This window comes from Bactrocera dorsalis, chromosome 1 (assembly GCF_023373825.1).
Source record: "Bactrocera dorsalis isolate Fly_Bdor chromosome 1, ASM2337382v1, whole genome shotgun sequence".
Lineage (NCBI taxonomy): Eukaryota > Metazoa > Arthropoda > Insecta > Diptera > Tephritidae > Bactrocera > Bactrocera dorsalis.
The window spans coordinates 51,934,305-51,950,404 of record NC_064303.1 but is presented as its reverse complement, the minus strand read 5'-3'; the positions used below and the strand labels follow the sequence as shown (position 1 = coordinate 51,950,404).

The window sequence follows — 16,100 nt, the reverse complement described above, 5'->3', positions numbered from 1 at the left end:
CTTGACCATCCACCTTATTCACCGGATCTAGCACCAAGCGACATTTTTTTGTTTCCTCAACTTAAAACTGCGCTCGGCGGCCAGAGATTTTCGTCAAATGAGGAGGCTATTTCGTTCGTGAACTCGTATTTTGCAGACAAAGACGCCAAGTACTATTTGGAAGGGTTGCAGAGATGGGAGCATCGCTGGGAGAAGTGTGTGGAGTTACAAGGAGACTATGTAGAAAAATAAAAAAAAAAAATTTTTGAAAAAGTCGCGTGCATCATGGTTAGTTCGGTTATTTATCGGACAGCCCTCGTAAAACATTGGAGTCTTATTTAAAAAATAGAAAATTTATGGTAAAAGTGGGAGATTTCATATCTGACGAACGACAGGGCAGTGTTTTAGGCCCAACTCAATACATTGTATATAGAGCAGATCTTCCAACAGCTAATAATGTATTAACTTCAACTTTTGCGGACGACACAACTATATTGAAGCCGTAACAAATGCCACATTTTAATATTAATATTAGCGGGGCCTTTAGGTTCTGTCGAAGAATGGCTAGCGAACTGGCGTATAAATGTGAATGAACAGAAGTGTAAGCATTACATTTTCGCTAAGACCAAAGTGCCCGGCAGTAAAAATACGATAAATAATATTTTAGTACCTCAAGCGAACGTAGTAACATATTTTGATATTCACCACCAGAAGACTCATGTGCCGAAAACACATCTCTAGTAATATAACATGTGTGAAGATAAGAGCTGCAAATTTAAATTGGCTTTTAAATAAAAACTCCAAACTTAGCCTAGACAACAAAGGATTTTATATAATGCGGTCATAAAACCAATTTGAATGTATGTCATTCAACTGTAGGGTACGACCTCTTCAACTAATATTGACATAATACGAAAGTTCCAATCGAAAATGCTTAGAATAATCACGTGTTCACCATGGTACATGCGTAATGAAAATATCCATAAAGACCATGGTATTCCTATGGTAAAGAAAGAAGTAGAAGATAGCAGAATTAAATATATATCTAAACTCCGACATCACCCAAACCCTTTGGCTAATGCCTTGGTACATTCTTGCGATCAAACACGACTTAAAAGAAGAGATATGCTTGCGTATTAAAGAGCGACATATCACCAAAACAGCTCAATCACTTGCTTGAGCCTGCATAGTTTTTAAATAAATTTAAGATTTTATAACTTATTGTTAGGCTTTAAGAAAAAGTAGATCCAATAAATAAAATAATTTTGAAAAAAATATACATATCGCTCATTTGCTGCAAGACCGGCATAATTCAAAAAACGTGATTTTTGAGTTAATGCTGCAGAATTGTTCGTTATATCATACTTCACGTTGAGTGAAAAATTCATATGAATACCTCTTATGTGCTCCGCTTGAGAAGAGGTGTAAGGTTGGAGTCACCGTGTAAGGTTGTAGTAAGTTGAAAACTTTAAACGCGTTTTCTGGCGAATCGATTTTTTTGACTTATGCCGGTCTTGCAGCAAATGAGCGATATATGTATACTATCTCTATATGTACTAATATAAATATTTTGCTTTGTAATTTTTAGGCAACTAAAATTCCACATCCCAAACTTCCAATTTCCATATCAAATTGGCAATCAAGTAAGGAAAGGCTAAGGTCGGTTAAGTTCGTCTGTCAGATGTTGTCATCGTCCATGCTTCTGCACCTCTGCAGAACGGGAATGATGAGCAGGTTATAAAATTTAGTCTTTGTTCATCGATAGAGAACTTTAGTTCTGAATTACCCCCTCAATCCGAAATAGCACCTGCTAGCAAAAGTTCTTCTGCGTTGCATTTCGTGGCACATTTGCGTTGATGCTGGTTCCAAGATGGATGAAGTTATTTATTTATTTATCTGTAATTTTCGTCTTGCACGCCTTTTTTCATTTACAAGCTTTCCGATTTCTCTATGTGACTGCTCACGTATTTTTTATATTTCAACCAGTTCATTTTATACGATTTTTAAAAATCGACCTTCAGTAGTCGAAGTGGATTAAGAATCGGTTCTTGACATTCGAAAAATCGATTATTTTACGAGAAAACTCGATTCTCGAGTAAACCCGGAATCGATTTCACCATCCCTACTGGCCGCCGTCGCGTGCACTTTAAAACATCCGCACAATAACCACCACAAAAAAAAAATGATTTTTTTTCCATGTTATTTATATGGAAATCAGAAAATTTGAAATAGCCACCTCTTAATATTAATACTAAGAGCTCATCTTTTGGGGTTTTTTTTCACATTTTCGAAAGTTTTGAGCTTGTTTTTCAGTTGAAAAAAAAAGGTTGCCTCAGAGTGACACACCCTATTGTATACATGTGTGTATAAATGTAAGCAACATAAATTGAGTTAATAACAAGCAATGAGATAAAAAGAGAGTTATATTAACAATTCATTACTTTTATCTGGAGCACGGGTCACTCTCATTAGGGTGACCCAACATCCCGGCCCCCGTTGAAAGGACTATCTTTCAACAAATCGGAAGAATGGCTAATTTATGTATTGGCTTACAAAGAGCTCCATTGGCAGTTCGGAGATTCACCACTCAAACATGGCCATCTCGTCCAAGCACGGTTGATTCGACCCGACCTAATCTCCAACGTTGCGGTGGCAGATTGTCATCATGTATGATCACTAAATCACCCTTAGTGAGATCAGGTGAAGGTGTTGTCCACTTTACACGGACTCGTAGGTCGTTTATATAGTCAACAGACCAGCGACGCCAAAAACTTTGTTTGATGGCAGTGATTGTGTTGTAGCGATCAAGGTGTGAAACGGTCTACAGCTCCAATGAGCGCTCAGGCAAGCCACGCAAAGAATCACCGACCAAAAAATGACCAGGTGTCAGTGCACCAAAGTCGTTAGGATCTGATGACATTGAAGAGAGCGGACGGGAATTAAGAATGGCTTCTACTTCTACAGCAACGGTGTTTAACTCTTCGAATGTCAGTTTAGTGTTTGCCAATGTGCGATTTAACAACCCCTTCGCGCTTTTTACCGCAGCTTCCCAGAGGCCGCCGAAGTGAGGTGCCCTGGGTGGAATAAAATGGAAATTAATAAAATCAGAAGAACAATATTTATAGATTTCATTTAACGTTTCAGTCTTGAATAAGAACTGTTTGAGGTCTTTTAGCTGGATTGATGCACCCACAAAATTGGTAGCATTGTCGCAAAAGATATCACCTGGCATTTTACGACGACCACTCATTCGCTTCAATGCATTTAGAAATGCGTTTGTTGATAGGTCAGAGATCACCTCGATGTGCACAGCTTTAGTCACGAGGCACACGAACACAGCTAAATATGACTTGGTAGGTGGTTTTCCTCGAATTCGAAGATATGTGTTTATTGGTCCACAAAAGTCGATTCCGCAACGTTCAAATGGGTGTGCAGGTGTAATACATGTAACTGGTAGTGGGCCCATTACATGTTGTAACAGCACTGGCTTACAACGAACACAATGCACACAGAAACGAACGATGCGACGAGCAACATCTCTAGCGTTGGCTATCCAAAATTCTAATCTGATGAAGGCGACCAATGCCTTTGGTCCTGTGTGAAAATTTCGCAAATGTAGGTGTCGAACGTATTTTAGTACAAATTGGGAATCGCTGGGTAGTAGGATCGGATACTTCTGGGATTTCGGTAAATCTGCATAATCCAGACGTCCACCAACCTTTCCAGTTCAAAACCGGTTACGTTATTCAAGAATGGAGTAAGAAACTTCAAGCTACTTTTTAGAGCTTGGTTTTTTCGAAGCAATTTAATATCGTTTGAAAAATGTTGTTGCTGAATATTGAATATGCGAAATGGGGTTTGTCATAGGCTTTCGTCTGCATTTATCATTGAACCGAAAGAGCCAGGCGATGAGACGCAGACAATGGAGATAAGAGCTTATGCCATCAATGACATCGATCAAGTAATTTACCTCTTTAACTACAGCAAATGTCTTCTTGCGTTTCTCTTTGTTCACAATATCCATGTCAAGCTCAATATGACCTAAGTGCCTTGGCCATTTAATTGCCATTAAAAAGGGAGGACCAGGAAGCCATATTGAAGACTTGAGCTCAGCAGCAAGGCAGCCTCGAGATACTAGGTCGGCTGGATTCTCTTTGGAAGGCACATACCTCCATTGTCCACCTGCAGTCAGTTCCTGTATGCCAGATACCCTGTTGCCCACGAATGTTGACAGCGTAACAGAGTGCTGTTTTACCCAATGTAGAACTAGTTGCGAGTCAGTCCAAAAGAAAGTAGTTATGTAAACAGATGAGAATATGTTCTTTATCTTAGCATTCAAGCAAGCGAGAAGGTGGGCACCGCAAAGTTCGAGTTTTGGGAGAGACTGCTTTTTTACTGGTGCGATCCTTGATTTCGAAGTGAGTAAATGTACAGCGACCTTTCCGTCGGAGTCTTCTATGCGTATGTAAATCGCCGATCCGTATGCCCGAATTGATGCGTCGCAAAATCCATGTAACTGTATGTCGCGAGCATTTGGTAGCAGACAATAACGAGGCAGGCTGAGTGATGAAAGCGCGTTAAGAGATGCTAAGCAACAATGCCAGGCTTGCTGTATATGTTGGAGAACCGACTCGTCCCAATCTAATTTTAGCAGCCACAATTCCTGCATAATGATTTTTGAAGTTATCACGAGTGGTGAGAGCACTCAAAGTGGATCGAACAGCGACGATGCGATGGACAGTATTGTGCGTTTTGTGACAGACTTGTGAACTTGCTTTGGTGCGAATGAAAACAACAACGTGTCGTTGCGTTGATCCAAGTCACCCCAAGTGCAAGTGTAAAATCGTCGGTAATGCTTAGCTCTTTCATAGTTTGGCTTTCCATGAAATCTGGAATCCACTTGGATAGAGGAAACTGTCCGCGTTGAAGTATCTCAATAACTTCTTCCTTTAATGTGTGTAAGGCATCTGTGTCGTCCGCACCACATAGAAAATCATCAACATAGAAAGATGTCTTTACAGCAGCAGTGCCAATTGGAAATTCTGCCATATGCTTATCTGGTAAGTAGTGAAGGCTTCGCACTGCTAGATATGGAGCTGAGGCGGTACCATATGTCACAGTGTTGAGATGGTATGTGAGAAGATCTGCGTCTGCAGAAGCTCGCCAAAGAATTTAATGAAATTTACGATCATTTTCATTCAAAGATACTTGCCTGTACATTTTAGTGACATCTGCGGTGATAGCGTAACGATACAAACGGAAGCGCAGTAGTAACATCTACAGCTCTGTTAGGATGGTTGGTCCAACTAAAAGTAAATCATTTAGCGATGTTTGTGTCGTAGTTTGGCAAGAGGCGTCGAACACTACTCGTAACTTTGTTGATGCGCTTGTGGGTTTCAGTACGCAGTGATGTGGTATGTAATACGAGGGCTGTCCGATAAATAACCGAACTAACCATGATGCACGCGACTTTTCCAAATTTTTTTTTTTTTCTACATAGTCTCCTTGTAACTCCACACACTTCTCCCAGCGATGCTCCCATCTCTGCAACCCTTCCAAATAGTACTTGGCGTCTTTGTCTGCAAAATACGAGTTCACGAAAGAGAGAGGACTGATTCATGCTCCTTATCAGTTTCGTTATCGTGTTTTCGTATGCAGCTGTGCGTAATGAGCTTGAAATACCGTCTCATGTTCCCTTATACAGAGCTGCTGATGAATGCTCCCAGGGAGCAGGAGAACAAGTCGAACAGAAAATCGTTCGACTGTTGTGATTGCAGCTTCTCGTGTGTATTGAGTGCGTTTTTTGCTCCACAGAGGCGAGTCCAAGACAAATTAATGACGCTCAGAGGGTAATAGTTTTAATTTACATATTTCCTTAACCACTAAAGCTATAATAACCAAATTCGCACAGCACACAACTGCTAAATGAAAATGGATGAAATCGGATGGTAACCCCACTCAGTCCTCACATAGGAGTTCTGTCAAATATACTAAAAGCGCGATAAATCAATAATTAAATACGCCAGGTATATCAAATTTTACCCCCGAGATGGTATAATTGGTCTTTAAAGAGCCAGCGTCAAAATTGGAATATGGGCGTTGATCCGTATACTTTTAGGTGAAATCAGATATCTCGAGAACCGCGTTACCGATTTGAACCAAATTCGGTACGTGACATTCCTCTAATGTTTTTAAGTTACAGTATAAGCGAAATTGGACTAGAACCACTTGCTTCCCATATAACACAATTTTAAATACCAGTTGAAACTTTCACTTTCCAATACATAAATCAAAAGTCAATTAATGTATCATCTTATGATTAAAAGTTGCGCACATCGAACCACAACTGCTTATACCCTTAGGTACTAAATATGTGAACCTCAGGGCTTATAAGTGTCTTTTGACCGAAAATATTGGTCAATGTGTGAGATACATAATTGAAATTTAGAGGGAGTCCTATCCTAATGGTAGTATGTTTGCGCATTACAAATGGTTTGTAACGGGTCAATACTCCCCTTAGACTCCATTTACCTAATATACAGTTTTTTAAACTTTGGGGTGATTATATATCGCGTACTTTGTATATCGGCCAATATAATATAGCAAGTTGCAAGAGTATAAAATGTTCGGTTATATCCGAACTTTGCTGTTCCTTACTTGTTCTTATTTAAATTTATTAAAATATTTTTTATTATGTGCTATATGTATCATTAGTTTCAAGAAAAATAAATTACTTATATATGCTTTTTATTCAGGCTCCCAGCGTTCAGTGGAAATGAGAGTAAGAGCCACAGATCCACGACCATGTCCAAAATGTGGAAAAATTTATAGGTCGGCACATACGCTGCGTACTCATCTTGAGGATAAGCATACCGTTTGTCCAGGATATAGATGCGTTTTATGTGGTACTGTTGCGAAATCTCGTAATTCGTTGCATTCACATATGTCACGTCAACACCGTGGTATATCTACGAAAGATCTTCCTGTGCTACCAATGCCTTGTGCTTTTGACCCTGTATTGGCTTCGCGTTTATTAACTAAGGCAGGGGTAAAAATTTCACCGGATGACTTACGTGACCATGGATCGCCTGCAAATACGACTAGTATAAGAGGTATAGACTACAGCTATAATACACAACAAAATACAGAAACTTATGAAACAAATATCGAATCTGATGATGATCCGGAAGATTTAACTGCATGTCGATTGAATTTAAATAGCTCTTCTGCGGAATATAACAGCAAACAAGAAAATGTTTTGGATATTGGACATAAGAATAGGTCAATTTCACACATTAGAAATGATGCAGCTATTGCTGCCGCGGCTGCTGCATTAAGCGCGCAAAAAGAATTACCCAGCGGACAGTCAACAGCAAACCAAAATCTTCTTGATCTTCACCTTTTGCAATTTTTAACAGAAAATACTTTTGGTGAGTAATTTGTACTATTATATAAAATGGTGTCAGACCGCGGTCGGTATCAAGAAGAGATAAATGTATAAGTCCTATGTGCGAAATATGTAGTTCTGCTGAATAGATCGTAACTACTAATTAAATCCACAGAGTTAAACTATTCATTTCCATACTCTTGCATCATGTTACTGAAGAGTACAACAGTTTTGTTTACCCAACGGTTGTTTGTATCACCTAAAACTAATTGGGTTAGACATAGGGTTATGTAGATAAATAATTTGGATGATGAATCGAGTTGAAATCCGAATGACGGTCTGGCTGTCTGTCCGACCGACTGTCTGCCTGCACAAGCGATAACTTGAGTAAAAACTGAGATATCGTAATGAACTCAGTACATTGGTTCCTTGTAAAAGAAGTAAGGACAAGCTCGTAGATGGTCGTAATCGGACCATCGCCACACCCACAAGGCATTAAACGAAAACCGGTAAATTGCCACAACTAAGCACTAAATTAAGACATAGAACTGTCATTTAGAGCAGGGGATCGTGGTAGCAATGGTCAACTGTGGGTTAAAAAAATTTAAAAAGTGGACGTGGCTCCGCCCCTTAATAAGTTTAATGTACATATGTATCTCCCAAACCTTTCAATCTAAAATTATTAAATACGTTCAATATAAGTCCGACAGAAACCCCTACCGAAAGTGTGAAAATGGATGAAATCGGATCACAACTCTTCTCACTCTCCATATAAAGGTACTGTTAAAAATTACTAAAAACGTGATAAATCACCAGAGTCACTAAATTTGATCCTCAAGATGAATGACTTTATAAGAGACGGGGACAAAATTATGTAATGCGAATGACACCGCTCATTTTTGAAATTATATATCTCGGAGCTGGTCTACTTAATTTAACTAAATTTTATTATATTTTAATTAAATTTGGCATTTAACACGCTTTTGAGATTCCTATGTTACAGTACCCAAAAGAGCGAAATCGACTAGGACCACGCTTACTTCCCTTATAACTGAACTTTAAATTCCATCTGATTATTTCACTTCCAGTATACAAATCAAGCGCCAATGAATATATTGGGATAACACTTTGCACGTCCAGAAATTGCGAACAGGGTAAACTGTTCACGTCCTTAGATACCACATATGTGGACCCCAGAACCTACATATATCAATCAATGTGTGAGATATGTAAGTGAAATTCATAGAAAATTCTTACCTAAAATGGTATGTATGTGTGTCATATATTTAACACAACGATTTTAGAATTTCAAGGAAACTTTATACCACATATGTGTACATGTACATATGAGCTATCTCTATGAAAATGAGAGAGCGTATTTTACAGATAACAATAGGGGGATTCTATTTCTCTTCCAAGATTGCAGATTGCAAAAATCCTATACCGAAATATACAAGGGCGCGAGAGTACCCATTGCAAAATCTAGTGATATATGATCGACTGATTCGGTCAATTTATTGTAAATGACTATTGTGCATGGCTATTGTGGATTAGCGCACTTTCTGCATTCATAATTCATTCTTAACAAAAAAACTGTAACAAATCTTTATAATTTAAATAGAAATTTTAAAATCTATTTAAATTTACCTTCCTCAACAATTTAATGTCAAAATATGTATTAAAGTAAAATGACAGCTAGCACAGGGTTGCTATTATTTGTTTTACGTGTCATTGCACGAAATTAAACATGGGTTTCGGTCTGACATATTTTACAGCCTTTGCAAATATTTTTCTGCGTGTTTGTTGTTGTACTTGTCGCCTTAGGTGGAAAAATCTGCAACTCGTGTACCGTGCAAGGGTTTTGCAAGAGCAAGAGAATCCCCCTAATGTATCTTTGTGGAAGTATTTATGATATTTGGCTTCTAATGCCAATTTAAAATTTCCTTCCATAACTCGAAGTCTCTTTAGCTCGAAGATTTTTTGTAGACTATGGTGATTCGAGTAAGGGAAATTCAACTGTCTATATAATTACTTGGATTGCAATCCTCTGCACCTTTAGAAGTTTTCCTAGCTATCCTATTCCTATTTCGTGTAAGTTGCAAGAGTATAAAATGTTCGTTTGCACCCGAACTTAGCCCTTTCTTAGTTGTTAGACTCGTATTCATATTTTTTATATACCCATATAAAGGGTGATTTTTTAAGAGCTTGATAACTTTTTTTAAAAAAAAAACGCATAAAATTTGCAAAATCTCATCGGTTCTTTATTTGAAACGTTAGATTGGTTCATGACATTTACTTTTTGAAGATAATTTCATTTAAATGTTGACCGCGGCTGCGTCTTAGGTGGTCCATTCGGAAAGTCCAATTTTGGGCAACTTTTTCGAGCATTTCGGCCGGAATAGCCCGAATTTCTTCGGAAATGTTGTCTTCCAAAGCTGGAATAGTTGCTGGCTTATTTCTGTAGACTTTAGACTTGACGTAGCCCCACAAAAAATAGTCTAAAGGCGTTAAATCGCATGATCTTGGTGGCCAACTTACGGGTCCATTTCTTGAGATGAATTGTTGTCCGAAGTTTTCCCTCAAAATGGCCATAGAATCGCGAGCACATGTCAACCAAGTTCAGTTCTTCCATTTTTGGCAACAAAAAGTTTGTTAGCATCGAACGATAGCGATCGCCATTCACCGTAACGTTGCGTCCAACAGCATCTTTGAAAAAATACGGTCCAATGATTCCACCAGCGTACAAACCACACCAAACAGTGCATTTTTCGGGATGCATGGGCAGTTCTTGAACGGCTTCTGGTTGCTCTTCACCCCAAATGCGGCAATTTTGCTTATTTACGTAGCCATTCAACCAGAAATGAGCCTCATCGCTGAACAAAATTTGTCCAAAAAAAAAAAAAACCGAACACTGATTTTGGTAATAAAATTCAATGATTTGCAAGCGTTGCTCGTTAGTAAGTCTATTCATGATGAAATGTCAAAGCATACTGAGCATCTTTCTCTTTGACACCATGTCTGAAATCCCACGTGATCTGTCAAATACTAATGCATGAAAATCCTAACCTCAAAAAAATCACCCGTTATTTCATCGCACCCATTTATTGCCTTCGTGTCAAAGAATTCCAAAAACGATGAACATAAATATTTGAATACAAACATAGAAAGACATGCATAAAACAAAGCATTATTTTAGATTATACCTCATCAGATACTGTGTAGAGCTATAATGACGAAAAATAAGAAATACTTAAAATTTTTTTATAATTTTTAAATACATTTCTGTAAGATTTCACATTTCTCTATCCGTGAAAATTATATTTTGAACGAACGCGGGGGTTTTTAAAAATATCATAAAAGACGTGATTCTAGTGAGTTCGTTTCAACTACAAAACTAAAACATCTTAATTTCACATTCTTTTATACAAATATTTTAGATACAAAGTTTTATCTTACTTTCTAGGAAGTGCAGAGCTTAGGTGTTAGATGATGTGCTGTCTAAATCTTCTTAACCCTTATGTGAGCACCTAGTTTTAGCCACGGTAATGAGGACCCAGGGTCTCCGGGTACCCACCGCTATAATAAAATACCTTCGAAGTTTGGAAGCGAACGAAATTCTGAAAAAAACAATTAATTAATTCTCTTAAGAGAATATAACGAGTATTTTAGCTGTGTTTGACCCTTGTCCCACATTTTATTTTTCCGGAAGAGAAAACGGGACTGGGATTTCCCGCGCTTTGCGGGTGTGACACGGTCTGTTTTCAACTTTACACGTCGACACGTGCTCGAAATATTTGTAGTTGTGGTAGTATCGAGGAATAGGCTCATTTCAGTGACTTCGGAGTACACAGTGACGTAGATTGGTAACTGTGAATCAGTTAGAAGTGAACACTTGATCAGGAATATCGTGTAAAGCACGGAAAGTCGATGATCATAGAGTGGATTTGCGTTAAAATAGATATTATTAACTATTAATCGAACAATTTCGAACATTTTGTGGACTCAATCGAGCATTTATGAGAGATAATAATTGGCAGTACGTAATGGAAGATCACCAGTGAGTCAGAAGAGAGTGAAACAGACGACACAGCCGCAGCCGCGTTTGCGAAAGGCAAAACTGTCTGGTGTATGAAGCCGACTGAAATTCGACAAACTGCTTCTCACAATATTTTGCGACAGAAAAGTGGGCCTGCTAGATCAACATAAACATTGTCCATAGAAGATACATGTAAGACTATAATCTCAGTTGAAATGGTTGATTTTATTGTTCGCAATACTAACCAGAAAGCTCTAAGAGTCTATAAAGACCATAACGCGCAAAATCCTAAATCGAACAGAGCGTGGCGTTCGGTAATTGTGGTAGAAATGTATACGTTCATTGGGATTTTGATTTGCTTTGGCGCCAATAATTCGAAAGCGGATCATACTATCGATATGTGGAAGAATAACTCGTATCCTCTTTATCGTGCGGCGATGAGTTTCAACAGATTTCGATCACTTTTGCGTTATACATATTCGTTTTGATGGTGTCAATACACGCCAAGCACGTACAGAAAATGATAAAGCTGCTCCTATACATGATTTATGGACAATGTCGAATGCAAATTTTGGTAAAGTTCACAAACCTACGGAATATTTAAAAATCGATGAGCAGCTTTATCCTTATCATGAGCATACAAAATCTACACAGTGCATTCCTACGAAACCCGCTAAATATGACATAAAAATTTGGTGGATTTGCGATGCTGAAAATGCGTATTCCTTGTCGGGAATTCTTTACACTGAGAAACCTGCCAATGTTCGAAAAAAAAATCAAGGAGAGAAAGTCGTAAAAGAACTTGCAGCTGCATTCAAAGGAAGTGGCCGAAATATAACAATGGACAATTACTTTACGACTTTACCTTTTGCAAAACACTTGTAGTTAACTTACCACTTTTTTTCAATATCCACTCCTTTTAGGACGCAATATATTTAAGTATTTTGTTGTTGACTTCAAGATAACAATTTTATTGTAAGAAACGGAAAGGTTATAATAAAAGTCCCCCTGGTCGGATACCAGTGAAGGCGTGACAATGTATAACAATGGATTGTGTATAGATGATACAATGTATTAAATTAGTGGACTCCCTGGTCGGGTACCAGTGGAAGTATATATGTCTTTATAAAATGATACGATGATATTGCTTTGGTTCAGCTGCTGCGCATAGAGGATCTCCCAATGTGGGAACGGTGGTTGAGCTGCGCGCCGAAGATGACGAAAAATATGTATATAGAAAACGTGGAGCTGCGTGCCGAAAATACCAAAAAACGTGTAGAAACGTCCGCCGATGAGTGTTGCTCGAAAATCGCGGTCGAAAGAGGCGGCTTCTTCCAGGACGAGGCTTTTTGCTCGTTGGGCTGTGGAGAGGTTTGGTGGGTTGATGAACGGCGTGTGTTGGTGTGCGTGTGTGGGTGTAGACTGCTGCTTCCATTCGCTGAGTGTTGTCTCCAAGTGTGGTAAGTGTGCCAGTGTTGCTTTGTAAATGGCGTGTTGTGTGGTGTAGTGGTGTATGAGGGCGAGAAGCTTAACTCATTTTGCCATCCCGGCCCCCCTAGGCGAATGTTCAGCTTAGCAATCGCTGGAGTTGTTGCAACGTTGCCACAACATTGCTAAGTCCGGACGTGCGCCGGTAGTGTGGCCTTTGACGATGGCGCCTGGTGGGTGCTGCGTTTCGCGGACGCCATAGACGGGACTCAGGAGGTGGTGCCGGCCTTCGTCATCGTGCCACACGGCTGGGTTGCTGCGGTCTGCGAGTGGCAGGTGGCCGACCAACCTCATGTCTTGGGGTGCGGTGGATCAGCGTGTGATCCTGCCTGCCACACATTTGGCACAAAGCCCCAAAGTCACAGTCCCCAGTCGCGTGCGTGGGTGCCAGACAATTGTTGCAATGCCCATGCGCCTGTGCTACCTGCTGCCGCTGAATGGGTGACATGCCCATGAAGAGTCCACAGTATTGCAGTCGATGGGGGCGCCGACAAAGGGGGCATCATATGCGATGCTGCTCCGCTGGTGGTGACGGTGTGGTTGCAGCTGCTCGTGTGCCATTACGAGCTGCAGTTGACGGTGCTGATGCGGTGATTGTACGGGGCGTCGCTGTTGGGACAACCCCAGGAACACTGATGGCCGATCGCAGTGTTGGTGTTGGAGTTGACATGCTCTCTGAATCCATGTTTGCCTGTATGGAGAAAAGGTCGTCTTTAGTTGCAAGTCATTTCTATTTATTATGAAATTGTGCGATTTGTAACCAACTTTATTTGGTTTTTCAGAGTTTACTAATCTACTCATTATTTTTTAATATCTTTATGATTTATCGTATGTGCTATTGACTTCGGTTTTAGTTATTAACGGATGTTTCAATTTCTTCGTGTCGGTATTATTGTACGGATTGTTCATTACGTGCATTTTCGCTATTAGCTGCGATTGTTAGGAAACATACTTTAACGAGCGGTCTGGTTAGCGTTCCGTTTTGAGCACAGAGGTCAACAACTCGTATATGACCATTGGAGCCTTGATGTAGCTTCTCTATTCGACCAAGCCGCCATTCTGTAAGGGGGAGACAATCGTCGTGTATTAGGACAAAATCTCCAAGCTTTGGCGCCTTTTCGAGAGTTTTCCAGCGGTACCTTTTGTGAAGGTCCTTTATATACTCCTCCTTCCATCGGCGGCTGAAATCATGATAGAGAATTTTAATTCTTTCCCATCTATTTAGTAAGGAAAGCGACTCCACGCCTGGCTCAGGTATGGCCAGAATGGGTGCTCCTTTGAGAAAGTGCCCTGGTGTAAGAGCTGTTAGATCTGAGGGATCTTGCGAGAGTGTCGTCAATGGCCGTGAATTGAGAACGGCTTCAATACGAATTAATAATGTTGTAAATTCTTCAAAGTTAAATCTGTAGTTTCTTTACTACTTCTCTACTTTTGAAAGTGGGATTTAAAGCTTTTTACCGCTGATTCCCATGAACCACCCATATGTGGAGCGCTTGGAGGGATGAACTGCCAGTTAATGCCTTGGGGAGCGTACTTTTGTACAATCTCAGGTGCAACTTGTTTGATAAAGTCCACAAACTGTTTTTCGGTGGCTCTTTGAGCACCTATAAATGTCTTGCCGTTGTTGTGGTGTTCTGTGTGTAATAATAGTACGTGGACATAATTGAGATATAATGTGGCAAGTTGCGATCTCTCTGGTATAACAATAGGATGACGTTCGTTCTACGTTAGGCTTGAATTGACAAGCCGACCATTTGCACGAAGTAGACCCTTCGTATCTATGAATGGGTTTAGTACTAAGAGTGAGCTCTTTTTGTCAATTGGCTTCGATTCTCTTAGTTTGGGTTGATGCGATAAGAGCGACCTTTGCTTTTTGTAAGTCTTGGTGCGTCAATGTTTCGCATTGATGGCAAGTTGCTCCCTTTACCTTAAGTTTGAGTCGCTCTGCGAATTTGAGAATATAGGCGACTACTCTGAGTGCTCGGGAAAACGATGAAAATCGTTCAAGAATGTCATTATCATCCCATATTGTGTGGTAGGTGTCGATTTTTCGACTTTCGGGGGCAATTATGTTGCGCATTGGCGATTGTGGCCAAGAATCGGGAGATTCTGTTAACCACCGGGGGCCATTCCACCAGAGGGTGGTGGTGCCAAGGTGCAGAGGTTTGCACCCTCTTGTACCTAGATCAGCAGGATTGTCAGCACTGGGTACGTGTCGCCAAGTGGCTGATCCCACTACGTCAAGAATTTGAGACATTCGATTGGAGATATACGTCTTCCATGCATGTGGTGGTTTTTCCAACCAGGCTAAGACAATCTCGGAATCGGACCAGAGATATAATTTATTTTTTGCCATATTCAGTTGCGTTTGCACTATGGATGCTAGTTTGGCAAGTACCACTTTTGCTTTAGCAACTGGTAAGTGGCTTGTGGTCGCCTTGTCGCTTTGTGTGCGAACATATATAGTGGCGCAATACGCCTTTTCAGAGGCGCCACAAAAGCCGTGTAGTTCGACTTTGTGCTCTGGGAAATAATTTACCCATCGTGGGATTTGTATTTGTGTAATATCTTTTAGATTGCTCGCGAACTGGGACCACTTTTCTAAACGAAGTAGTTTTACTTGCTCGTCCTAGTCGGTACCATCTAGCCATAATTCTTGTATCAGGATTTTGGCTTGTATCATAATTGGCGATAGCCATCCTGCGGGGTCAAAAAGTTTTGCCACAGAGGAGAGAATTTGGCGTTTTGTAATGGCGGATAGTGCGGATATGGACTCAGTTGTATATGAAAACTGGTCCGATATCGCATTCCATTGGATGCCCAGAGTTTTTGTTGTACTTTCCTTTTCGAAAATAAGGAAATTAGTGTCCAACAAATTTTCTTTTGGTATATTTTTTAATATAGTTGGGTGATTTGCCGTAATATTTTTTAATGAAAACCCTGCGGATTTGAGGGCTTGTGGAAGACTGTGACTTCCAGACAGAATATCGTCTACATACGTTTGTGTTTTTAACACTTGGGTCGCCAGAGGAAATTCTGACTTGGCGTTTTCAGCCAATTCATGGAGTGTTCGAATGGCTAAGTATAGGGCACAGTTAACGCCAAAGGTCACTGTTTTTAGCTTGAAGTCGCGTAGTGCACTATTGGGGGATTTTCGGAAAATAATTCGCTAAAAATCTTGATCGTCTTTGTATTTGTCTATAAATTTTT

At 39.9% G+C, this 16,100-nt stretch overlaps 1 protein-coding gene across 10 annotated transcripts in view; it reads left to right on the top strand.

Moving 5' to 3' along the window:
• LOC105222374 (protein abrupt) overlaps positions 1-16,100 on the top strand; it is a 385,492-nt gene that overhangs the window by 293,374 nt on the left and 76,018 nt on the right. For 7 of the 10 annotated variants that reach the window (XM_049462420.1, XM_049462422.1, XM_049462417.1 and 4 more), the window contains one exon: positions 6,735-7,409. The exons of 1 other annotated variant lie outside the window; for it this stretch is intronic. In XM_049462420.1, coding sequence (XP_049318377.1) covers positions 6,735-7,409 — 675 coding nt within the window. The remainder of the gene's footprint in view (positions 1-6,734; positions 7,410-16,100) is intronic. 2 more of the 10 variants (XM_049462423.1, XM_049462421.1) reach the window with 1 other exon arrangement.